This window comes from Notamacropus eugenii, chromosome 6 (genome assembly GCF_028372415.1).
Source record: "Notamacropus eugenii isolate mMacEug1 chromosome 6, mMacEug1.pri_v2, whole genome shotgun sequence".
Classification (NCBI taxonomy): domain Eukaryota; kingdom Metazoa; phylum Chordata; class Mammalia; order Diprotodontia; family Macropodidae; genus Notamacropus; species Notamacropus eugenii.
The window spans coordinates 291,740,014-291,767,761 of record NC_092877.1 but is presented as its reverse complement, the minus strand read 5'-3'; the positions used below and the strand labels follow the sequence as shown (position 1 = coordinate 291,767,761).

The 27,748-nt window shown below is 37.5% G+C and overlaps 1 protein-coding gene across 2 annotated transcripts in view; it reads left to right on the top strand.

The window, feature by feature from the left end:
- VWA8 (von Willebrand factor A domain containing 8) overlaps positions 1 to 27,748 on the top strand; it is a 442,786-nt gene that overhangs the window by 193,790 nt on the left and 221,248 nt on the right. For both annotated transcript variants that reach the window (XM_072617119.1, XM_072617120.1), the window contains 2 exons: positions 11,105 to 11,176; positions 19,843 to 19,919. In XM_072617119.1, coding sequence (XP_072473220.1) covers positions 11,105 to 11,176; positions 19,843 to 19,919 — 149 coding nt within the window. The remainder of the gene's footprint in view (positions 1 to 11,104; positions 11,177 to 19,842; positions 19,920 to 27,748) is intronic.

Genomic DNA, 27,748 nt, shown 5'->3' with positions numbered 1-27,748 from the left:
GGCACTTAATAAACTTTTTCTTCCTTCCCTTCTTCCCTCCCTTCCTTCCTTCCTTCTTTCCTTCCTTCCTTCCTTCCTTTCTTCCCTCCCTTCCTTCCTTCCTTCCTTCCTCCCCCCCTCCCTCCCCCCCTCCCTCCCTCCCTCCCTTCCTTCCTTCCTTCCTTCCTTCCTTTCCTTCCCTTCTTTCCTACCTACCTCTCTCTTCCCGCCTTCCTTAATAAGATCAGTGATCCATCAAGTCCAGTGTACTGTCTTGTGACACTAGGAGAATTTTAGTATAGTAATAGTAGTTGCCTACTATTTATTTCTGTAGTACTTTAAGGTTTACAGAGTCCTTCACTTACAACAACCACGTAGAGTATTTAGTGGAAGCATTATTTCATCAGTTTTACGGGTAGAGAAATTGAGAAGTAGAGAGATGTTAAGGGATAGGATAATTATCAGAGTAAGCAGTTGAATCTGGGTCTTCTGACTCCCAAGTATAATGTTCTTTTTAGTAGACAGTACTTTTTAATACTTCTTAGCTTCTTTTAGTAATTCATGTTGGAAAGTTCATCCATGGATTTGATGGGGTTTTTTTCCTTGGTTAAAATGGGCTAAAATTTAAAATAATTTTCTGCCATACTACATCTTGTAAGTAATAAATTTCATAAATATAGTTCTTGCTGTGTAAAATATCTGTTCTTAATACTAAAAATATCTCTTTCAAACTACCAAGGGTATGTACTAGTTCTAGTATTCTTAAGATGTAGTAAGTCAGTACTACTTGGGTATGATTGTATCCTTGCTGATTGCAGTTAATTTCTTTGTCAACATCTTTCCTGTTTTTGCTTATTTTTCTAATTTGAATTAGAAATGTATGCAATCCTTCCTTGTATGAAATCCTTTCTCTCCCTCTGTTTTAGTATCCCTTTTTGTAACTTCACTATCTTAATTGTGTGTCATAAGGGCAGCTAGGTGGTGCAGTGGATAGAGCACCAGTGCAGAAGTCAGGAGGATCTGAGTTCAAATCTCACCTCAGACACTTGACATTCACTAGCTATGTGACCTTGGGCAAGTCACTTAACCCCAATTACTTCATCCTGGGTCATCTCCAGTCATCCTGATGAATATCTGGCCACTGGATTCAGATGACTCTGGAGGAGAAGTGAGGCTGATGACCTGCACAGTCCTCCCTCACTCAAAACAAAGTCAAGGGGGGCCAGAGCCAAGATGGCAGAGTAGAAGGACATACATATACTAGCTCTTCCCACACAGCCCATAAAATACCTGTAAAGAAAGACTCTCAACAAATTCTAGAGCAGCAGAAGCCACAGAACAACAGAGTGGAGGAGATTTCCAGCCCAGGGTGACATGAAAGGTCGACAGAAACATCTGTCTCAGAGCAGAGCCCAGCCCAGCCTTGGCCACGAGGCACGGCTCTGGGAGGAGGATGCAAGCAGGCCTCGGGGCAGTATCCCCAGTCGTGGTAGCAGGTTTCGCAGATCCTTCAACCCACAGGCGCCAAAGGTCAGGGACAGGGCTTTTTCAGCTGACCTAGAAGGAAGAAGGGCCTTCCCATAACTCCAGCCTCAGGCAGCAGCCACAGAGGCCATGATCAAAAAAAGAGCCTAGACATCATCTTTCATGAAATTATCAAGGAAAAGTGCCCTGAGATTGTAGAACCATAGGGCAAAATAAGTATTCAAGGAATCCACTGATCACCGCCTGAAAGAGATCCAAAAAGAGAAACTCCTAGGAACATTGTGGCCAAGTTCCAGAGTTCCCTGGTCAAGGAGAAAATATTGCAAGCAGCTAGAAAGAAACAATTCAAGTATTGTAGAAATACGATCAGGATAACACAAGATCTAGCAGCTTCTACATTAAGGGATCAAAGGGCATGGAATAGGATATTCCAGAAGTCAAAGGAACTAGGACTAAAACCAAGAATCACCTACCCAGCAAAACTGAGTATAATACTTCAGGGGAAAAATTGGTCTTTCAATGAAATAGAGGACTTTCAAGCATTCTTGATGAAAAGACCAGAGCTGGAAAGAAAATTTGACTTTCAAACACAAGAATGAAGAGAAGCATGAAAATGTAAACAGGAAAGAGAAATCATAAGGGATTTCCTACAGTTGAACTGTTTACATTCCTACATAAAAAGACAATATTTGTAACTCTTGAAACTTTTTTTTTCAGTATCTAGGTAGTTGGTGGGATTACACACACACACACACACACACACACACACACACACACACACGTGCATGCACACACACACAGAGATAGAGAGACAGAGAGCACAGAGTGAGTTGAATAGGATGGGATCATATCTAAAAAATGAAATGAAGAGGTGAGAGAGCAATATATTGGGAGGAGAAAGGGAGAAATGGAATGGGGCAAATTATCTCTCATAAAAGAGGCAAGTAAAAGACTTTTATGTGGAGGGAAAAAGCGGGGCAGTGAGAGAGAAAATATGAAGCTTACTCTCATCACATTCAACTCCAGGAAGGAATAAAATGCACACTCATGAAAATGTATCTTACAATACAGAAAAGTGGGGGAGAAGGGGAGAAGCAGGGTTGGGGGGATGATGGAAGGGAGGACAATGGAAGGAGGGAACAATTCGAAGTCAGCACTCTTGGGGAGGGACAAGATCAAAAGAGAGAATAGAAGAAATGGGGGACAGAATGAGATGGAGGGAAATATAGTTAGTCTTACACAACATGACTATTATGGAAGTCATTTGCAAAACTACACATATATGGCCTATATTGAATTGCTTGCCTTCCCAATAGGGAAGGGAGGAAGGAAGAGAAGTTGGAACTCAGAGTTTTAGGAACAACTGTTGAGTATTGTTCTTGCATACAATTGGGAAAGAAATACAGGTAATGGGATATAGAAACTTATTTTGCCCTACAGGATAAAAGAGAAAATGTGGATATGTGAAGGGAGAGATGTTAGAAGGGAGGGCTGATTGGTGATAGGGGTAATTAGAATGCTCGGAGTTTTGGGGTGGGGGGAGGGGAGAGATGGGGAGAAAATTTGGAACTCAAAATTTTGTGGAAATGAATGTTAAAAACTTAAATTAAAAAATGTATAGATCAAAGTGTTCTAAGAAAATTGGAAGGGGGAGAAGCCATGATGGCAGAGTAGAAAGACGCACATATGCTAGCTCTTACCATAAAATACCTGTAAAGAAGAACTCTCAACAAATTCTAGAGCAGCAGAAGCCACAGAACAGCAGAGTGAAGGAGATTTCTATCCCAGAGAGACCTAAAAGACTAATGGGAAAGGTCTGTCGTGCACCAGACACAGAGCAGAGCCCAGCCCTGCCTTGGCCATGAGGCATCGAAAGGAGCAGATCCTAGCAGGCTTCAGGGACAGAATCTCCAGCAGCAGCACAGATCCCTCAACCCACAGATGCCAAAGGTCAGTGAGAGGGTCTTTTCAGCTGGCCAAGAAGAGAGCAGGGTGTCCCCATAATTCAGGCCTCCTCAGGAGGCAACAGTAAAGGCAGCAGCCAGTGTGGCTCCCAAAGGAGGCAGTAGCCCACATCCATTGTAGAAGGTCTCATCATAAATCCCATGAGAAAACTGAACCCTGTGTAGTGGCCCTGCCCCTTCCTGAGCAGCTGACCTTAATCTCACACTGAATAGCAGCCCTGCCCCCACCTAAAACCCCTGAGGCTTTGGAGCAGCTTATCTGAATCTCAGCCCCCAGTGCTGGCTTGGCGGAACTGGAGGCAAGGTGGTTGTGGAGAAGAAACTCAGAAGTCAAGGAACTGACTGGGAAAATGCCCAAAAAAGGGAATAAAAATAAGACCATAGAAGGTTACTTTCTTGGGGAACAGGTGTCTTCCCCCATCCTTTCTCATGAGGAAGAGCAAGGCATACTTTCAGAGGAAGTCAAGTCATCTGCCTCCAGGGCCTCCAAAGGGACAAACTAACTGGACTCAGGCAATAGAAGACCTTAAAAACAAGTTAGCAGCTTACTAAAGGAGAACCAAAAAAATGCTGAGGAAAATAACAGCTTTAAAAAGAGGCTAACTCAATTGGAAAAAGAGGTCCAAAAAGCCAGTGAGGAGAAGGAGGTTTTAAAAAGCAGAATTAGCCAAATGGAGGAGAAGGTTCAAAAGCTCACTGAAGAAAATAATTCGTTGAAAGGGAGAATTGAGTTCAGGAAATGAATGACTTTGAGTTAAACCAAGCAGTTAGTAAACAAAACCAAAAATTTGAAAAAATAGAAGATAATGTGAAACATCTCATTGGAAAAACAACTAACCTGGAAAATAGATCCACGAGAAATAATTTAAAATTTATGGTACTACCTGAAAGCTATGATCAAAAAAAGAGCCTAGACTTATCTTCCAAGAAATTGTCAAGGAAAACTACCCTGATTTTCTAGAATCAGAGGGCAAAATAAATATTGAAAGAAGTCACTGATCACCTCCTGAAGGAGACCTGAACAGAGAAACTCCTAGGAATATTGTGGCCAAATTTCAGAGTTCCCAGATCAAGGAGAAAATACTGCAAGCAACTAGAAAGAAACAATTTGAGTACTGTGGAAATACATTCAGGATAACACAGGATCTGGTAGCTTCAACATTAAGGGATCGAAGAGCTTGGAATGGGATATTTCAGAGATCAAAGGAACTGGGATTGAAACCAAAAATCACCTACCCAGCAAATCTGAGTATAATACTTCAAGGGAATAAATGGTCATTTGATGATATAGATGACTTTCAAGCATTCATATTGAGGGAAAGACCAGATCTATATAGAAAAATTTGACTTCCCAAGACAAGAATCAAGAGAATTATGAAAAGGTAAACAGGAAAGAAAAATCATAAAAGAATCTCTAAAGCTGAACTATTTACATTACTACATGGAAAGAAAATATCTTTAACTCTTGAATCTTTTCTCAGTATTTGGGTAGATGAAGAAATTGTACATACACACATACACATATATACATATATAGATAGAGAGTACAGAGTGTGTTATATCAGAAGAGATGATGTCTGCACAAAAAAAATAAAATAAAATAAAAATTAAGGGGTGAAGGAGGAAAATACCGGGAAGAGAAAGGAAGAAATGGAACGAGGCAGGCTATAACTCATAAAAGAGAAAAGAAAAATCTTATTCAATGGAGGAGAAAAGGGAGAAGGGGAGAGGGGAAAAATGAAGCTGCTCTCTCCACATGTGGCTGAAGGAGGGAATAACATGCTCACTAAACTTGATATGAAAATTTATATCACACCACAGGAAAGTAGGAGAGGAGGTGACAAGTGAGGTGAGGGGAATGTTAGAAGGGAGGGCAAATGGGAGAAGGGAATCACTAGAAATAAACACTTACGAACAGGGACAAAGTCAATTGTGGGGAAAAAAATAAGGGGGGATAGAATAGGACAGAGTTCAATATAATTAGTATTACACAACATGATCATTATGGAAGTCTTTTGCAAAACAACACATATTTAGTCTATATTGAATTGCTTCTCTTCTTAGTGGGGCTGGGGAGGGAGGGAGGAAGGGAGAGAAGTTGGAATTCAAAGTATTAGAAACGAATGTTGAGAATTTTTATTGCATATAATCAGGAAATAACAACTACAGGGAATAGAGTGTAGAAATTTATCTTGCCCTACAAGAAAAGAGAGAAGATGGGGATAAGGGAAGGGTGGAGTGTGATAGAAGGGAGGGTACATTGAGGGAAGGAGTAATCAGAATGCAAGGTATTAGGAAGCAGGGGGAGGGGAGTGATGGGGAGAAAAATTGGACATGTTACAAAGTGAGGTAAAAGCAATTAGTATTAAAACAATTGACTGAGTTAATTACTGAGAATAAATCAATGACATCTTTAGTTTGGGGGAAAGAATTTCAGTCTAAATTTCCAAGAGGATGGTAACCTTGGGTAAAATTCGGCATTGATGGGAAAATTAAGGTTTTAATGGCAAATTTGATTGTATGATTGCTATTTAATCAGGAAGTAGAACATGTATAGAAAGGCATGTAAACCACTTAAGACTTGCCTCAAAAGATATTCCTTAGCCAAAGTGAAAGTATAATCATATTTGAAACCTGGTTATTGGAACTTGCCATTTTTAGATGCTATGGGACTATTAAGTGATGTTCTTCTGAGTCTAACTCCAGGTATGGGTAGCAAGAAAGGCGATCTGAGCCTCCAATCCATGATGCCAGTAAACTGGTGGGATGCTGATATGAACTGCAAAACGTGATCATGTGGGAAAGGTGGGAGAACGGGTGTTCAGCCTGGGCTGAGGTAGAATTCTCCTGACTCAATTTCCCCACTGAAACCTGGCAGACTTTAAGCCTGACTGAATGCAAATGGATGATCTAATCCTGCCGTTGTCCCTACTCTTGGTAGCAATTTCCTTTAGTCAAAAGGTTTGTAAGCTTAATACAAGATCTCTTCAATTATAGATTATTGGTAGGGGAACATCCGAGGTTAAGTCTAAAATTAAGGTATTAGGCATAGGACTTTAGACCAACAACAATAAGTTAGGGTTCTTTAATTCTTAGTAATACTGTGGAGACAATTAGGTCAAGAACTTGTGAAGTTAGCAACATAAATATTATTTGTGTCTCAGTTGCTTAATGTTTAAAAAAAAATTCTTTTGTGGTCCATATTGTAAATGCTTTAAAAAGAAGTATTACCTGACCAAAAGTTTGAATTGTTTTATCTGTTATAAACTGTGTTAAAAATGAAAAATAAAAATTTTAAAAAAAAGAGAAAATTGAAGGAGGGAAAGACTGCTAATAGTTAACTGGAAGGATCACAGGAGGCCTTTAATAAATTTGTGTTGAACTGAAAAAAAAAACGAAGTCAAGCGCAAGTCATGTCATTCTTCGGCAATGAAGGATGAACACACACATTCTAGAGACCTACATGCCTCCCTTGGATGAAGCATATCAGGTTTGCTTATATAAAGGCAGGGTGATATTTTTCTGTTTAGTTTCAATTCATTCTTTCCATAAATCTTTATTAAGCACCTGCTGTGTATCAGATACTGTGCTAAGCACTGAGAATACAAAACAGAGATGTGATAGTCCCTACCCCAAGGAGCAGGGACTATCAGGCAATCTAATGGGTGGGACAATGTGCAAACAAATATATACAAAGCAAGCTCTGTACAAGATGAATAGGAAATAATTAACAGAGAGAAGTCATTGTTATTGAATTTCTTTAGAAAATGGCGGTGATCTTTGTTGGTGTCTCATTTTTGGGGTGTTAGCTTATTTACATAAGTTAGAATGGTTTTAACCTCAAGTATGTTCCATACCTTCCCATTCTTATATTTTCTTTGTTATTGGTTTTGTCTTTTAGCCAGTCAGTGGAGTGGCATATGTGCATAAAATATTTGGGAAACAATTCCCACATTAATATCTGATCACATCCTAGCACTTCCTAAAGTATCAGTTTCATTTTTCTGATTTTATGTAGTACTTGTCATTTCTTGCCCCTCCTGGCTATCTTCTTACAGAAAATGTTCACGAGATGTACAAATAGTACTTTTATATAGTATACCGGTGTTTGATTTGTCTTGCTTATTTCACTAGAACCATATTTTCCAATATATTTTTGTCTTCCCTCTTCCATGCTCATCTTTTAATTGAAGTCAATGAATATTAAAGTATATGTTGATTGAATATTAAGGGTCCAATGCAGAGCTTCTCTACTTCATCCATTCTACAAAAGAAATTGATGTGTGACCCACAGTTATCTCAATGTTAGGTTTTTGTGTGAGCTTGTCATCAGTACTGTGATACAAGATGATTAAATAACCTAAGAAGTCCTCTTTTTTCTTACCTTTATATATAGCCTAAAGACCATCATTACCTTTTGCCTTGGTCTCCCTGCTTCCATTGTCCTCTGTCTCCATGGGCCATACTGTTGCATAAGTCTTAGATGGTGTGGGGTATCTAGCCTATATAGAAGTGACTTTGAGGTCAGGAAGACCTAAATTCAATCATACTTCTAATGTATACTAGTCAGTGACCCTGGGCAATTATATAACTCTCAGATATCTCTCAGCCTATAAAGTTGCCAAAGTGATTTGCTTTGATAGGAGTTTTCTCACATAAGATTATTACCCCAATGAAATCATAGGGCTAGGTCCCCACTCTGCTCCCCTCCGAAAAAGCACAGGTCAGAGCATCCTCCTTAAAAATCCTCAGTAGCTCTTTTTTGCCTCTACAAACTTTTGTATTATACAAAATACAAACTTTTTAGCTTAGCATTTAAAGCTCTTTCAAATCATACTTTCACCTATCTTTATAGACTTATTTAGTATTATTCATATCCACATAATCCTTCCAGATTACATTAGCCTACTGATTGTTCTCCAAACTTAATCTATCTCCTGCTTCTATTCATACCATATCCCTCATATTTTCCATGCCTTCCTCCCTTCCACCTTATAGAATTCTGACCTTCTGCTACACCAGAGATTCTTAATATTTGTATCATGAACCCTTTGGTGAAGCCTATGGATCATTCAGGATAATGTGGGGTTTTTTTATTCATATTTGAATGGTAGGAACTGCTAAATTTCACTTAGAGGTAGTAAAAATAAATGTGATTATTTTCCCGTCCAATTTCAGAGACTCCCTGTAACCTCTCGATGGACTCCTTTTGGGTTCATGTACTACTTGTTAAGAATTCCTCTCCTAGGCCCTGCCCAGGCATCTCCTCATAAACAAAACTTTTCCTAACCCACCAAGATACTATTCTCTCTCCCTCTTCAAGTTCTTGAATTTACTCATTTGCAGACATCTTGTATTGCTCCCAGTATAATGTAAGTTCCTTGAGGGGAAGGACTGTTTTTAGTTTGGGCTTTCTGTCTCCAGTACCTTGTCTGTTGCCTTGGATGTTATAGATTTAGAAACCCCTTCATTTATAGATGAAGAAACTAAGTCGTAGAAATGTGAAGAGATTTCCCTGGGATGGGTGATATTACACAGCCTGTCAGTATGGTTGAACCCAAAATTTATACCACTATCTTCCTGCTTCCATAGTCCATGCTGCACTTGTTTGCTAAAAGAAATTTAAACCCATGTGTTGCGAGTTGTTGATGAGTCAGTTCATGGTAGGTACCCTCATTTTTATTCACTTTCCTGGAAGATGAGTCTCTGCACAAAATGTCACCTACTTTGTCAAAAGCAGAAATTATACTGTATATACGTAGCTGTTTTTTCCTTGTGACAAGGAAGTGCTCAATATGCAACATGTTGGGCATGGTGTTTGATGTAAAAATGTTTGATGTAAAAACAAAAGGTATGAATAAATCCTCTTTTTGAGCAAGTAGGAGGAGAGATCATTTGCTATGAGAGAGGAGAATGGAATGGTAGGGGCTTAATGAGAATTTATATGTAGGAAAAAATTCCATAAGGCACCAAATAGTATTTAAAATACTAAAAAGTGTTTTAAATATGTGCCATTTAAGTGTTTGACTTTTAAATTTAAGTTGGCCCAGGAATTGTCTTATGCCCCATTTTTTTAGCTGTTTCCAATAAATCTTGATAATTAGCCAATCAACCAAAAAGGCAATAATGTTTAAGAAAATTTTTCCTTTGGTGTGGGTGATTAAGAGTTTGAAACACTAATTGCCATTTGTGCAAGCATATGCTTTTTAAAAATTAAGGAAGTCTTTAAAAAATAACCACATCATCTTTTGTATCTTTACAAATGAATCTTCTGCTAAAGCTGTACCTCAGTGACTCATATGGAAGAAGGGTGATCCTTGATTTTCAGTGGCTCTATTAGTGGAGTACAGTATGAGCTCAGCTGGGTTCTGCTAAGTGTGGTTTTAGTGATACATTGTATATATTTTCTGAGTTTTCTAACCTTGTTAAATTCAGAGAGGATGAGTACCAAAAGTCTGGGCACCTAAAATCAAAATGTGTGGAGGGGCTATAATTTTTGTAAAGACTATTCTCTGTGTAGATAATAGCACTTTCCTCTTAATTTCATCAGTCAAGAAGCATTTTGAAGGGCCTAGTGTGTGCTAGACAGTGAGGATGACAAGGAAGGCATGAAACAGAACTTCAAGTCAAGCTGGAAGAGCCAGCATGTTTTCAGAAGGGTCCAAAGAGAGTAGACACAAGGTAATTCATGTTAAACGATGATACTTGTGCTTGAGTTGATGCATGAAGTAGAGTAGGGCTTATGAGAGAGAAATGAGGGGAGAGTCCAGGCATGGGTGACAGTCAGTGTAAAGGCATGAAGATGGTATATGAGGGTCAGTATGAGAACAGTGAGAAGGCCAGTTTGGCTGATTGGTAGTGTGTGTGGATGAAAGTAACATGTAATAAGGCTGGATAATTGAAGTATCTGAATGGAACATCTCACCATGCCCAGTATTAGTGAAGAAATCATTGATTAAAGTATGTAAGTGAAGCATTTTAGTATATTCAGTGTTGGTGAAGGAATTATTAATTTTTAAGAAAAGCGAAAAGGGGATAGGGAAGGGGAGATTACATGTTATGATACAGTATCTAATGACCCAGCCTAACCTGTTTACTGAGGACTTGTTTTCAGTACATGGTGATAAGATGTAGGATTTCTCCTGAGGGAGAATTTATTCAGAACAAAAGGTTGAATTTTATAATAATTACTGTGTCACAATTTGAAAAAGTGAATGTGCATTTTAGTAAACATTTAGTCTCTTTAGTGCAGGTGTCTTTGTCAAAGATAATTCTCAAAAATTAACATAATATTAAATCCCAAGTGATTTGGTGAATTCTAAATGAGGATGTTGTACTTTTAGAATAGTTGGTATTTTTAATAGTCATACTGTCTACATAATTTAAGAACTTAAACTTCTTAGAAAACTTGTCTTGCTCAATTAATGTAATGTTGTATGAATAGAATTTTTGAAATTTTCAAAATTTGTACCCTCATTGGTTATAAACCTTTACTAATGACTGTAATATGTGATTTATTTATTTGCTTACATCTAAAAGTTCTATTCATCTTTTTAATAAATTTTTGGAACCTGTTATATAACTTCTGTTCAGTTGTCCTTAAAGTAATTTTCATACTAATTAAAAGATCCCATAATTCATCATTAACTTGAAGTTGGTTTGCTTTCTTTCTTTAGCACATGATACTGATGGAAGATATGCTCAAAGACTTTCTTCTGGGAGAGCATCTGCTATTGGTTGGTAACCAGGTGAGTTTAAGCAACTGTGGTTATCTCTGATTGTTCTCCGTATGATGATTCTTATGGAGATTTTTTTGCTCTTTAAAATTTAGAGCCAAAACAAGTATTGTGTTTAAGTATTTATTCTAGAGAGCCCTTAAAGAACCCCAGAATCTTCATGTGTAGAGCCCCAACATAGAGACAGGCACCATCCAGGAAACTCCTTTGAGAAACATCAGATTGTATGTAAAACACATACTTTTCCTTGAAAGCAGATGAGTTTCAGGAGTTTCTGAAAACATACAGAAGACCATATTAATGAATCCTAGGGAAACAGCCTAGTGCTGTCATCCCAATAGCACTTGATTCTCAAAAACAAAAATTGTATTTCTATTATGATAATAGACATATATGTACTTCAAGGCTTCTCAAATATTTTTCATACATGATTTCATTGGATCCTAACAATAACCTGATGAGATAGGTGTTGCATGGATTATTTTCCCTCCAGATAAGGAAATTGAAGCTGAACTCATCCATGGTCATCTTTTTTAGTAGGTATCAATGGCAAGATTTGAAATCAGGCTGTCATGACAACTTGTGCCACACTGCTCTTCATGGGTACCTTTACATTATAACAAGACTGCTGTGCAGCGTGATATAGAGAAAAACACTGAATTTGGAGTCAGAGGACCTGTCATTGTTACTTAATAATGTGTAAACCTTAATAAGTCCCTTTTACCTGTAGGCCTTATTTCTAGGCTGAGGGTACCAGAATAGGTCTTTCAGCTCCAAAACTCACAAATCTCTATTTTGACTCACAAGATAGAGGTACTAGGATGGACAGAAAGATGCATAGACATTGCCCTGGTTCTCCTGAAGCAAATCTTTTGGCAGATGCAAACTTGGGCCTTGTTCCCCACGATAACATCCGTTACCACATAGGCCAAATCTCTTCTTTAAAAATTGACGATATTTATCCTGGTAGCCATATGAAGTGACTGAAAGTGGATTCAACATGGAGGCTGAGAGTAGAGAGGCAGTGAAAGGTAGGTTTGGTCAATGGTAAGGGTTGGATTGACTGAAGACGCCAGACCTTAGGAGGATGGGCACTGAAAGGAGCTGCACGATCAAGAGCTCAGGATACGAAAGCTCTGGAAGGCCTTTAGGAGAATGAGTTGAGGACCCTGTCTCCCCATAATGTCAGTGACCTCCCTGTCCTCCCTGACGAGGATAGAATTAAGTAATGATTAGACTGTAGATCGATGTTCAGACCACTACCTGATGGCTGCTTGTGATGGTGATTGTCGCTGGGTGAGATGAGGGGCTCACTTCAGCGCAGCCTTAACTTCCTGAAAACAAACAAATACATCTCTTCCATCTTGCTCTGTGAACCAATGATGCTAATACAAAGTAAAGTCTAGCTTACTTCATTTTCTACTCATATTTCCAGCAGATTCTCATGATAACATAGAGAAGTTAATTTTTACATGTTACCTCACCTTAAATGGAACATATACCAAGTTAACTTCATAAAAAATCTAGTCAGATTTAGGTGGTTGGCAGATAAGCAAAACCTCCAGGCATTTGGATTTTTAAAAATACACACAACTGACCAAATGTTTTTAATAAACCCTAGGCTCAGAATTGTTTTAAACTTCTGGGAGGGTTTTTGGTTTTTCTGTTATTTATAAGGTAGTAATACAGAGCCAGGATAGTGGAGAAAAGGCAGGGAGGGATTCTCCAGAGTTCTCCCCAGAACCCCTTCAAACAACTTTACATAATACCTCAAAACAAATTCTGGAGCAGTAGAATCTATAAAATGATGGGGTGAAATAATTTTCTAGCCCAGGACAACTTAGAAGATCAGCAGGATATGTCTGTTGTGCCAGGGTAAGAATGGAATATGATTCAGTGCAGGCTGTTGCCAACAAACCAGCAGTAGGCCTTCAGAGTGACTGAATTTGTGGTCACAGTGGCGGTTTTTGGACCTCTCAGCCCAAGACAGTAAGAGGATCAGACAGCTGTTCCTAAGGAGATTACAGGGCTTCCTTTGCTGGCACAGGGGTAAGGATTCTGTTGTATTGCCCATACTTGGATATGGGTTGCAGTTCTGGTGCTGCTTCCCATCTGGAGTAATCAACAAAATATCCTGCTTAAACAGATACTGTTATGTGCAAATAAGAGCATAGACTTGGCATCGTTAACAGTGGGATCAAATAGAGAAATATTACTATATGGGTCAGGCTTAACATTTTCCTAAACATGTCTTTTGCAGTCTGGAGTGGTAAGCAGAGCATCTATTTACCTGTCCTGGTTCTCACTTGACTTGCTGCCTAGCTTTCTTTCAGATTCTGCATGCTCTACTGTAGGAGTAGGAAACTATTTTCAACACACCACTATGAGAGGGAAAATGAGATGAGATGATGGAGGTACTGGAGATTTTACTATCTTGTTTTTATGTGTAAGAGTAAGAACAAGGCTTTCGGAAATATCCCCAATTAACTGTAGAGAAATTTTTATAACATCCAGATCCAAGCCAATTGTTCCTGCCATGAGACCAGGTTAGGGGTTGAGGGGTAGAGGACTGTGCCCTGGTTCATTTCTTCTCTCTTCTTGATTCTGAATCTTTCTTTCTTTCTACCTTCTTCCCACAATTAGCCTCCTTAGTCATCTGAAAGAAGAAACAAACCAAAAAAAGCAAAGGAGGGGAGGAGTGGTTTAGGATTTCTGACATTAAGTTCCTATTATGAGAATATCATTTACATATAAAGTGACAGCCATCTGGAAGCACAAAAATGCAAAATCTCTTTATATGATTCTTTTTTCAGTACAGTGAACCATTATACATGTTCAGTAGTACTCATTTTCTTTGTCAAATATTAAATGTTTATCACTCAGAAATCTACCTGGGAAGGAAGCTTTGGATACCTGACTAATATTCAACTGTGAATCTGCAAGCCTTTATTAAGTACTTACCTACTGTCTGTGAGACCAAAAGCCATATTAGGGTGTAGTAGATAGATACTGGGCCTGGGAATCAGAAAGACCTTGGGTTCCTGGCCCACGTCAGACATACTGACTGTGTGACCCTTGGCCAGTCACCATAGCACACTTTGAGTGTTCTAGGCCAGTGCTGTCTAACCCCAACAGAAGTGGGGGCTACTGATCAATGCATAAAGATCTCTGCAGGCAGCATATTGACTTGATTCTAAAATGTGATTTGTTGTATTTTTATTTATTTTGTTAAACATTTCCCAATTACATTGTAATCTATTTTGGGCTATACTTAGGAGTGTTGTGGGCCCTATGAAGCCTGGAGGCCTGGTATGGGACAGCTCTGTTCTAAGCAGTCTCCAAGACTAAGTTGCAGAAAAGGGGCTGAGACCTTCATTTGTTGAGGAAATCCCATAGATCAGTGAAGTCTAGTCCTTATTCCTATGTTTTGGTGTGTGAGGCACTGTGCTAGCCAGAAATGAAATTGCCCTGCCCTTAAATAGCATAGATTCTGTAAAATAAGCTGTTGGTAGTTTGTTTCAAATGATAATGAATGCTCTTTAAAAATGAAGCTGCCATTAGATGGATATAGACTACTTTGTTGTCTGTTTGCAAACTAGGCACTGGCAGAAAGCCCTGGAAGAAGCTTTCTAAACAGTGTTAAAGTTGTAAATTTAAATGTGCTTGGTAAGGTTTCTCTATTAGCCATGGTAACATGTAGAATGAGGGAATTCTATAGAAAGAGCCACTATTGACTGAGGTATTTTAAACCTAGCCACACCTTCTCCTCAGAGATAACACCATCCTTTCTGGGAATCTGCAACATTGATTGAGATTCACATGTGCTGGGCAGCTAAAACCTTTACAGGCTTTATAGATCATGTGAGAAAATATTGAATTAGAAAAAAAGTCTAGTATCATGTATCTTCTTTCATCAAAGTAATGTTCAAAGTTCTCTTCTCCTTTGTCCCATGAAATAACCTCCTGCCATGGGGTTGATGGCCTGGAACGTGGCCTTTCCAGGAAGTCAAGCACTGCTACTACCTTTGGGCAAAATAGGAATGCAGGATCACCCCTAAATCACACCTCAGATGGCAGCCTCATTATCCTGGTAAATATCAGAGAACCATAGCAACAGAAGAGTACATATTATCTTCCACCCGCTGTGATTACAGCAGCACTTAGGCCTTCATACAAATTAGGAGTTTCATGCTGTTCCTGATCATAGCATTGCTTTCTATTTATTTCATGCAAACTGCAAGGGAAAAGAGAAGAAATGGTCATTTTTCCTGGGGAAAGTCCTTTTCCTTTCCCCCAAATGCTTCCTCCAAAATAAACACTCTGCCTTTCTCTTTCTTCCTTCAATGCTTCCCATTTGATTTCATTAAATATGCACATTTGAAAAATAAGAGTTTTTCCTTACATTTTTAGTTGGGGCTATAGCTTTTTTCTTTGTAATCAGAATACTTTTCCTTCCTTGACTTACTCTTGTAATAGACAGGTTTTACTAGTTAACGAGCACAGCTCATCTAATGTGTCTAATGTTTTATTTTCCTGTGTGGTAATTTGAAGTTTATTGTATTACAGAACACACACAGGAAGAATTTTTAAAAATAAATACGTTGATTCTTAGTAGAAGCATATCTGTTTACAGATTACCGTATAATTCCTAATATATGACAAAAATGTAAACTTTATACTTCAGTGATGTAAAACATTGAAGTAATTTAAATTTACTTTTTAAGTGACTGTTTCTAATAATAAATAACAATTTTTAAACCACTTTCATTCCAGTAAAATAATGTCTTAGATTTTACCAACTTTTTAAGCCAATATTCCTTTTACAATCTCACTAATTATTAGCTAGTTATTTGAGTGACTTTTTATAATTAATTTCTCTTTCACTATAAATCACAAAGGTTTTTTTTGTCCTTATCAATCCACTCCTTTACCACTAAGTAATGAGCCATGTTCTGCTTTTCTTACTAAATGGTTTTTCCAGTACCTATTCTTCATATTTTTGTATTTGTTATTTTACTTATTCTTGTCCCATCATATCTTCTGAACTGTGAATGCAAATAGCAGTCCCAGAAAGCACTGCTTTAATCACTTTCTACTGTATTGGCAGCTTGATGGCACAGTGAGTAGACTGCTGGATCTTGAGTCAGGAAGATCTGCATTCTAATCCTGCCTCAGTCTTCCTAGATGTATGATCCTAGGCAAGTCCCAAACTCTCTCAGCCTCACTTTCCTCATCTGTAAAATGAGTTGGAGAAGGAAATGGCAAACTGCTCTAGCATCTTTGCCAAAAAGACAAAACAAAACCCACAAGGGCTCATGAAGAATTGGACATAGCTGAAAACAACTAAGCATCAACAAAGTTTAATTTATATAGAAACTTTCTAGTGTGGAAATCAGTGTATGACACAAAAATAAGGAAAAGTCTTTTAAGCATGGTAACAATGAATCAGCTCCAAGAATCATTCCAAACAAATCAAAGTGTTAGAGATGACAAGGGTTAGCAGAACTAAGCAGTTACTCCACTTTGGGAAATTCACCACAGGTGAAAGTGCTCTGCATGGGCTCCTTTTCTCATCAATTATTAGGAATTTTGATAAATTGTATAAGCAGTTTCTGGAAATTATTTAGGTTATCTTCATCCATTGCCTAATCTTAGTCTCTGAGTAATGATGTTCTCTTTTCCTCTTAAACGCTTTTCTGCCTTAACTTCAGATAGACCCAAAAAGGCATTTTATGCGATATGGTTTGTTTTTTTCTGATGCCTTTATTTAATTTAGTTTAACTGGAATATTAGTACACAGTTTGCTTAGCTAAATATATCTATTTTCATTTTTTCTATTTACTGCAACATACTTTGTGTAACTTGGTCATATTTCACATGCAGATAGGATTTTCTTTTTTTATGATGCTATACTACAGTTGAAATTATTTTGAAACAGTTGTGTTATTTAAATATTTAAAGATCTCTGAAAGATAAAATCATCAATTGCTCTTCATATTTTATAGAGTTTATAAGCTTTATTCTCGATTCTGGTAGTTCAGCAGCTTCTATAGGTGAAAGGTAGAAACTGACTCATTCTCCACCCTTTTTCTTATTGATTCAAACTTAATCTATTTGCCACTGCTGCCAAGGTTAAAAGAATCCTTAAAGTGGGAAGCTGTACTTATGTCAGAACAATTCATACGTGCCCTGAGTTTATGCATTTTTCTTGACTTCACAAATTCCCAATGTTGACGATCTACATAGTAGACCACAATTAACCTAGAACTTTTTGCAATTTGCACCTATTTCCCAGAAATACTTTGTAACTGTGTCTGTTGTTTTATACATGACTCCCTTTTAGCAATCTAGGGTTCAGTGGGTTACTTCAGGGTCAGAATACCTCTGTTGCTCTGGGCCTCATCCCCCACGTAGCTGTCTTTCTGGCCCATACCCACCATCACACCCTGATGCCTGGGGCGCCCAGCAATGGAGGGGAAGACGGCCTGAGGGGCATCATCTCCGGCAAAGCCAGCTTTGCACATGCCAGAGCCATTGTCAACAACGAGAGCAGCAATGTCATCCTCCATGGCAAACTTTGAAGTGGCAGGTTTAAACCCTTAAGAGAGAGAGGAGGTGGCACCACATCTGGAGGCAGGGGGGAGGCGAGTGCATTCTGGGTGGGAGAGCTCACAGCTACCTGGAACTTAGAGTTTTAAAAACAAATGTTAAAAATTGTTTTTACATGTAACTGGGAAAAAATGTAATTCTAAATTTTTTTAAAAGAAAGTAATGGAGAAAATATTAGTAATAAAATTTTTTTTTAAAAGAAAAGGTTACTGTTACCTGAGATTAGGAATCTCACCAAAGCTCCCCATTTTTATCAGTGACAGTATTATTCTTTCTCTCTTGGGACTCGTTATAGATTGAACAATAAATTAAAATTCACTAAAGAATTTACCTCTTAGTGGCTCAGTTCAGAGTCTGGACCATAGTAGACCTTGGCAGGGAGTCATTCCTAATCTAAAGGGTACAGACTGAATTAGGTATAGTAGTAGGGTAAGCAGTGTGATCCCAGCCACTGATTAGGTGTGTGACCTTGGACCAGTCCAGGACTTCCCTGGCCTGCAGTTTTCATGTCTTTGAAATGGGAGGCAGGAAGAGGTATACCCTAAACTATAAACTAAATGCTATCCAAAAATCTCTTGTTGTTCCAGAACTTTTATATTTCTCTTCATCTATATTTAAATTCATCAGTAGCTAGTTCCCTAAGATCATAATTCCATCAAAAAAAATCTCCTGATTGAAAAGGAGCCATAACTATCATGAAGAAGTAAAACTTCAAATCTGTACTTTCCTTTTACTGCAGTATAATTTTTTTGCCCATAATTAGGAATAATCTTTCATTACCTATACCTTTTAAGGATAGTGATTTATCAAATAACTAAAATTTCCAGGTAGTTTTTAGTGAAGTGGTCATGGCACATTTTCTGCTTCTAAAAACTTTGTTCCTAAAAGATTTCCCAAGATTTGAGGGACCTTTCTAAGTTGAGAACCTAAATACAGAAAACTTACTTTGTTTTAAGGGAGATTTCATATAAATAGTTTCCTTTAGAAAAAAGCATTAGTTATCAGTTAGCAGACAGAACCTAGCTTCTGAGTGTATCCTGAGATCCCATCTTCTGCCATGGCCATGCATACCTACTTGTTAAAATCCCACCTTTCATCAGCTATATTCTACATCTAAGGTTGGAACTTTGAAAATGGAAAATAGCAAGGAGGTGGATTCCATTTTTAATCCACTCCTTTCTGTTTCCTGCAAAAAAAATAGCACCTTCTTTGCATCTGCATGTGGTAAGGAAATAAGAGTAGGTCTAGAAAGAATATATAGTCTTTTTTTTTTTGAATATAGGTTACGCTTTTATCTTTCCAGGTTTTGAAAGTTTGGAATAAGATGTGGGAATAAAGGTAAAATGTTGAAAAAGAAAAACATCATGATAGTTAATACTTTTATAACTGAAAACAGTACTTTGAAGGTTTTATATTTTGGCAGGAACACTGATTAGAACGACTCCTATGAGATGTTCACTTAATTCCCCTGAGGCTGTATTTGCTTAAAGTAGTTAATACCTACACAACGACTATTGTTTAGAACCTGAAATGAAATATAGGAACTACCAAATTCCATATGATAGATTTTTTTTGTTCAAATTAGAGCAGCAAGTGAGCCAGTGTGGATAACGTAGTGGATAGAGAGCCAGCCTTTGAGTCAGAATGTCCTGGTTTCATGGTCCACCTCTGTTCCATTTGTGCTGTGTCACCCTAGGCGAATCACAACGTCTTTGTGGCCTAGGAAGCTCTCTAATCCATAAATTGCAGACAGAGTGCCAGTCTGTCTCTGTAGAGGGAATATGCTCACCGAGGACTTCCCTAGACCACTGAAATCACAAATGTGTATACAGCCCTTCAGAAAAAGGTAAAGCAACAAAATGAAGGTGAAAGGGGTGAAATTCCTAGGTTACATGTATATTATTGGGTTTGCTATAGAAAAACTTCCTGCTTATGTTGCTGGTGTAATTGATTATTAGAAATATATGAAGTATGTATTTTCCAAAAGGATTGTAATATAGAAAAACTTTGCTTTCTGACAGACCTTAAATATTAAAAACACTTTATTACATTTTTCTGGTTAATTACAGGGTGTAGGAAAAAACAAGATTGTTGACAGATTCCTTCACCTGCTTAACAGACCCAGAGAATATATTCAACTACATAGGTAAGAGGATAAATTCACTAATCTATTAAACTTCTGTTCCTCTCCCTAGACAATTTAAAACTACTTCCTTAAAGACCTATATTATTAACCTTTTTTTCCATTTCCATTCTTATTGTATTTATTTTTTCCTTCCCTGTAAAGAAATGAAAACCTATAAAATTTGCTTTTAAAATAATGGATGCTTTTTTAAAGACTGATTAAAAGATACCATGGGGAACATTAAATTCAAAAGAAGAGTATTCAGACAATAGACATTGTTTTGATTTTAGGCAAAAAACACAATTGAGTTTCAGTCACATAAAAAAATATGTCACAAGCCTGGTGTGTGCATGGGGTGGGGGGAGAAATGTAGTAAGAGCGTGTGCCTTCTTTTAAAGCACTTGTAGATTATTGATTTCTCGGCTGTGTCAGGGGTTAATTCAGAACTGCTTAATACATGAGTTTGATTCTCCAGGTGTTGGTGGAATTTACAGGAAATTAGTGGGGATTTTTTTTCCTCTCTGGGCCAAAGAACACTGAATAAACAGTTAAGAGGCTGTGAGTTTAAATCCTCTTTTTAAAGCTTACTATCTACGTGACCTCTGGAAAGTTATTGAATGTTTTCCTGGACTTCCCCCTCCTGGTGTGTAAAATGAAAGCATAGCCCCAGATCTCGGTCTGTAAGAGAAATAAACAGTATGGTTCAGTTCTGTACTATAGCTGGTTAAAGACAAAGAATAGAAGAGAAAAGAATTGAGACAAATAGATTTGTAAAATAAAATGAAGGAAAGTATGAGAAGCTGACAAAGGGAAGAATAGGGCTTAAAAAGAGGACTACCAAATGTAGCCAGACCCTGGATTTCACTTTCCCAGACCAAAGGCACATGAGCAGGTTGGTTTCCCAGAGCAGAATTACCTCTTCCAACAACAGGAGGGCTTGAGATGACAGCATTAGAGAGATACTTACCACACCATTGAGGTCCTAGGGACAATGATAAAGACTTGAGAAGGTTTCCTCAGTGTCAGTTGTATATTTTGGAATTGGTGGCCAATTTAAATCATTTCAGCTAAAATTCTTAGAAAATAAGAAGTTTATAGATTAAAGTCACTGAGATTATCTATATAGTTAATAAGAGGCTAGTGGCTCCGTGGCTAGAATGTTGGTCCTGAAATCAGGAATACCTGAGTTCAAATACAGCTTCAACTCTTACTGGTTATATAAACCTGGAGAAGTCACTTAATCTCTGTTTGCTCAATAATAAAATGGGGATATTAATAACACCTATCTCCCAGGGTTGTGAGGATCAAATGACAACATAACTGTAAAAAGCTTTTACCATAGTGCCATGCCTCATACATGATAGGTGCTATATAGCTCTTTATTCACTTCCCTCTTCAGTCTAACTACAAACCAGACCTCCTGGGACTGCCCTGATTTTAACAGGAAACATATAAGGGCTGATTTCTGCTTCTGATATTATTTTGAGAGATTATTGAGCTGCAGGGAACTGTATAAGCTCCATTTTTAAGCATTTTATATGCTACAGAGTGACTGTTTTGTTTTTATTCTTAGGTCCTATTTTGTTTATTCTTGCCACTTAATGGTTTATTATTGATGCTTGGTGGTGTTTTAAAAATGCATTTAACTAAAAAAAAAGAAAAAATGTATTTAACTGTCCTAATGAATGCTGTTTTGTTATATTCATATATATATAGTGCTACTGAAGAGTACAGTATTGCAATTCCAATATAAAATGTTGATTAAATATATATAATTTTATAAATGTTATATTATCTTTAAATATTATACTATATATGGATATATTTTAATTGAACATTTTAAAAAGATAAGTTCAGAGTACAAATAATCTTCCTAAAATAGTCTCAGAAGTAGAAATCAGTTCTTTTATGTCTCCTGCCATAGTCAGTGTATTCATTATTAAACCAAGTCCATGAGGTCTGCTTTGTATCTAGATTGAAGAACTATAGGTAAACACAGTGACCCTGAGCTACATTTACTGGGAACTTTTCAACTTGATTCACCAGAAACTTATTGCCCATACAGGGCCATTCTAAAAAGGCCAAGGTCTCCCATTGCATCCTGGGCCATCTCCAGTCATCCTGATGAATATCTGGTCACTGGATTCAGATGGCTCAGGAAGAGAAAGTGAGGCTGGCAACATCGCACAGCCCTCCCTCACTGGAAACAAAGTCAAGTGCAAGTCATGTCATCATTTTTCTGATGTCATGGTCTTCTTCAAAAACGAAGGGCAAACACAAAAACAAAAAACAAACAAAAAACAAAACAAATTGCCCATACTAAGATGAGAAATGACAGATTTCTTTGTTCTCAAGTAGTTTGCAATCTGTGGAATGTGACATGTATACATATGAATGTAATTCAGAGTAGAATATGATAGAGCAAGGAAAGATCACTTTGTCCTGGGGAGATTTAGAAAAGTTTTATAGCACCTGATTTGAGCCCTCACCAGAGAGAAGGAAGGGAGTACATTCTAAGTATGAGAGAATGGCTTGTGCTTTTGTTCAGCCATAGATGACATCAGAAGCAGAGGTTCTCTCTGTACCACTGGGAGAGGAGGCCTACCCTAAAGTATGAGTCAGTAGGTGAGAAAATTATGACAGCTAACCTATTTCAGAGTACTCCTTTAAAAAGGAATAAGAGAAGACAAGTTTGCTAGCACTTAACTGATTTGCAGCTGCTGTATCACTCTCATCCCAAGCCATCCTTACAGTGTTTGTTGATGACTTAGAAAACTCCAGCAGTTTTCAGAATAGCAGTGGACATCTGTGGTGAGAATCATGCTCACATCCTGTTCAGTTTTTCAAGTCATCAATAATTAACTTTCGGACCATTTTAGCTTGTAATTTACACAGATAGCAATTTGCCTACCATTTCACTTGCATCTTGATGTTTCTGATGCAAATAGAAAGGGACTCAGTCAGCTTTCTTCTTGAGAAGAGTAGAGAGGGAATTTGTTAGCATTAATCAAGAATCCAAGCAGAGGAAAATTAAGATAAGCTTCATTACTCTTTCACCTCCTTCTGAATAGTTTTTCTTTAAATATACGTACATTTGTAAAAAACAGTTTATTTTAGAATATGATGTCTATCATTGGTCTGACTAACAGGAAGCTATAAAAATCATCCCTTGTCTGGTTCTTATAAAATACAGACATCTATTTTGACATAAGTTAATTGAGTTAATTTTTCTTTGGCTCTAGACTTTCAAGCTATTCTCATTCAAGATAGTTTAAATTTACTTTTACCATATAGTAATAGGTTTATAGTATTAACAAGATAGTTAAAGATTGTTGTGGTCAAAAAAAGATAAACTGAGGCACAAAGTTCCAAGCACCATCAATTTATTAGTAAAGCATGAATTTACTAATAAGTAGAATCTCAGCTTTCCTAGCAAAGCTAAGACCCCAACTAGGGAATGGCTGCCTTTTTAATATTTTTTAGGGAAGTGCAAAACAGAAAGGAGAGGACTTCATAGAGAAGGAACAAGTTAGTTAGAAGAGCTCACCATCATTAATGGTGAAGTCAGTATGATTAATTACAGAACCAAGGCGTGGGGGACAAGATGATTGATTGAAAATTGGCAATGAGAAGCAACAACTTCCTCCTTCCCCCCTGGGACTAAGAAGTGTTCATAGTTTGATTCCACCTGCAAGATTAGAGAGTGGACCACACTGCTTTGGATAGCAATCCAGATATCCTTGGTGTTATAAAGTTACTACATCAGGTTTTCTGCTCTCCATCTGTATCCTTCAAGGGTAAGAGAGTGATTAACAAGAGAATTGAATTTCTAAACTTAGCTCATTACAACACAGTTGAATTTATGAAATAAGTTCAGAGAAAAATAATCGTGACTTAGGTACAGGATTGAATTGATTATTTGCAAATAGGATCAATTAAAAAGTGATACAAAATCAATCAGATTATTTCAGGATGTACTGCCAGTTAGATTGCACATGTTAATCATTTACTGAACTAATGGTTATTCTAGGGACTTTTCTTTCTCTCCCCTTCCCAAACTAAGCAGGCTTTATTTTATTTATTTTAAGTAAGACTGTTTATAAATATAGACAGGAAAGTAAGTGGTTAAGATGTAATTAAATAATCCCAAATATTAAGTATCTATTATGAAGTTGTCAGATTTGTAGTGAAGCTTTTCACAATTAATGAGTGTCATTTCTTTACCAGTCTCAGTACAAAAATAAAGACTACAATTAGTAAGTAATGCTTAGATTTTTGAAACAAAGTTTCCATGACCCTTTGTTGTTTGAGTGATCCTAGCAGAGTTTAGCTCTAGAATTTATTTTGTTCTAAATCAGGATTTCTTTTTTAATCTGAAGCAGCCATCAACCAGAGGAGGTCTGAACTAAACTTTGAACTGTGACAGTCTGGAGATTCTAGAACTCCAGGTGTGTCTAAATACATAAATACTTAAGTGCTTTTAAAGATCTGAGACTTTCTTCCATGCAGATTGCAACCTATGTATGAATTAACAGATAGTCTTTATGAATTGCATTGGACAGAATCTATACATTTCCTGGTGCACAACCTTTTGGTAATAAGTCAAATATTTAGCTACATTGTTCCTCAGAAAACAGAGGTATATACTGTTCCATGCTAAAAACCTTTAGTTTGATTAACATGTGCCAAAACGTGTGCTCATAGTACACCCTTCAGAGACTTCCTCAGCTGCCCTTTATGCCATGGCGTGGAACGTTGAAGTCTGACTTTAGTGGTATAAAGTGGGCAGAAAAAAATCCCAAATCCCCAAAGGCCTAAAGCCCAGAGTTATCCTGGGCTGAACCTAGCCTTGAGCATTTCATACCAAAGGGCCTGGACTCAATTCTTGGATGTTCTTCCTGTCTTATTATTCAGTAGATGTATGTCTTTGGCGTAGGAGAGAGTGCCATGGGATTTGTGTTCTTTATTGGCCCTTGTTTGTTGCCTTTCTTACTTCTACACATCCTACGTTTCCCAGCATCTTTAATTCCTAATTCCTAGTTAATTCCTTGATGTTATTGGCAACACAAATACAGATTATGTTCTCCCAATTATTTACGAAAGCAAGATTTAAATTTAGACAAAGATCAATTTATCAACAAGCGTTCATGTGCCAGGCAAACACAAAGTACGACACAATCTCCACTCTCACGAAGCTTACATTGCATTGGGGAATACATCATATTAAATATATGTGTCATAAATACAAAATAATTGAATATAAGGTAGTTTGGTTTTTTTCTTTTTTAAACTAAATTATTTTGTTTTCAGTGTTCAACAATCACTTCCATATATCTTAGTTTTTTTTCCCCTTCCTCCCCTTCCTTCCCCCTCCCTCCCTGAGACGGCATACAATCTTATATAGGTTCTACACGTACATTTCTATTAAATACATGTTGCATAGAAGAATTAAAATGAATGGGAGAAACCATACAACAAAACAAAACATAATACAAAAGAAAATGGACTGCTTCTGTCTGCGATCCAATTCCATAGTTCTTTCTCTGGATGTGGAAGGCATTTTGCCTTATGAGTCCATTGTTAAGTCCTTGCATTGCAATAAGGACTAAGTCTACCAGAAAAACTCCTCGCACACTGTGGTTGTTGCTGAGTACAAAGTTCTCCTGGTTCTACACCTTTCACTCAGCATCAGATCATATAAGTCTTTCTAAGCCTCTCTGAAGTCTTCCTATTCATCGCTTCTCAAGGTATAATAGTATTCCATCACATTCATATACCACAACTTGTTCAGCCATTCCCCAATTAATGGGCATCCCTTTGATTTCCAGTTCGTGGCCACCACAAAGAGAGCTTCTATGAATATTTTTGTACATGTAGGACCCTTTCCCATTTTTATGATCTCTTTGGCATATAGTCCTAGAAGCAATATTGCTGGGTCAAAGGGTATGCACATTTTTGTAGCCCTTTGGGCATAGTTCCAAATTGCTCTCCAGAATGATTGGATCAGCTCACAGCTCCACCAACAATGAATTAGTGTTCCAACTCTCCCACATCTTCTCCAACATTTATCATCTTCCTGTTTTGTCATGTTAGCCAGTCTGGTAGGTGTGACGTGATACCTCAAATTTTTATTTGTATCTCTATAATCAATAGTGATTTAGAGCATGTTTTCATATGACTATAGATAGCTTTAATTTCTTCCTCTGAAAACTGCCTGTTCATATCCTTTGACCATTTATCAATTGGGGAATGACTTGTATTCTTGTACATTTGACTCAGTTCTGTATATATTTTAGAAATGAGGCCTTTATCACAGATACTAGTTGCAAAAATTCTTTCCCAGTTTTCTGCTTCCCTTCTAATCTTGGTTGCATTGGGTTTGTTTGTGCAAAGCCTTTTCAATTTAATGTAATCAAAATTATCCATTTTGCACTTCATAATGTTCTCTATCTCTTGTTTGATCTTAAATTTCTCCCTTCTCCATAAATCTGACAAATCCACTATTCTTTGCTCCCCTAATTTGTTTATAGTATCAGTCTTTATACCTAGATCATGTATCCATTTGAACTTTATTCTAGTATACGGTGTCAGGCATGCCCAGTCTACGTCTATGCCCGGTTTCTGCCAAACTGTTATCCAGTTTTCCCAGCTGTTTTTGTCAAACAGTGAGTTCTTATCCCAGAAGCTGGGTTCTTGGGTTTATCAAACAGTAGATTGCTATATTCATTGACTGCAGTGTCTTGAGTACCTAACCTATTCCACTTTCAACTTTTATTGGATCAACATTTTTTCCCATATTTATGTCTGTCACTTAGAACCTTATGTAATGGCAAAAATCTTTCTTCCTCAAATATAAATGTCTCCTTTTTTGAGGCCATAGCTGTCTATTTTACTGTATCAAAACTAGGACACCTTAACATGTGGATTTATATTTTTAGGGACAGAATAGGATGTGAAATATTGTTAGTTTTCATTATAATATCTGCAGATACAGTGCAGTAGAAATAACCCTGGAATAAGAAGAAATCCAGGCCCTCACATTAACTAGCTGTTTAAGTTATTATTTGATCCATTGCTGTCCTTTGTTGTATGTGGCTATTCTTTTACCATGTTATGAACTAGCAACTGCTGCGTTCAGCTTTTACCCCCAATATCTGAACTCACTGATTTATTCCAGGACCTTGATACAAAATCATTTTCCAGACATTTTCATCCTTCCTAATGCGTCTGATTTACTCCTGTTCCTGATGCCCTCCTGTCTGAGAACCTGGCCTCATATTTCCCTGAAAATGAATGAGACCATTTATCAATATCTCCCTTTTCTGTCCTCCTCATCTCACATGGTTTAGATGCCTTCTGCCACTTCACCCATCTTCTGTGAATAGGTGGCCCTTCTCCTTGCCACAGCAAATATTTCATTATGCACAGGTGATCCCATTGCATTCTGTCTTCTCCCGAAGATTGCTCCTTCTATCATCTCCTGTATCTCACTAATCTTCATTCTCTCCCTCATTCTGTCCATCCATCTAACTGCCATTCCTTTCTTTAACTCTAGACTAAACTCTTTGAAAAAACTGTCTGCAGTGTGTGCCTCTGCTTCTGTTACTCTCATTTTTTTTCTTTAATTCTCTGCAGTCTTCTGAACTCATCGTTCAACTGAAATCACTTTACAAAGGTAGCATTGATCTGATGAGCAACATGAACAGAATCTGATGATATTCTTAATGTTCCACACTCCTAGTTCCCATCTCAGCAAAGACAGAAAGGTGTTTTTCTTACACCTTCTTTCATAACTTTGGTTATTATTATTGCAGTATTCAGTTTTTGTTGATAATATTTTATTTACATTT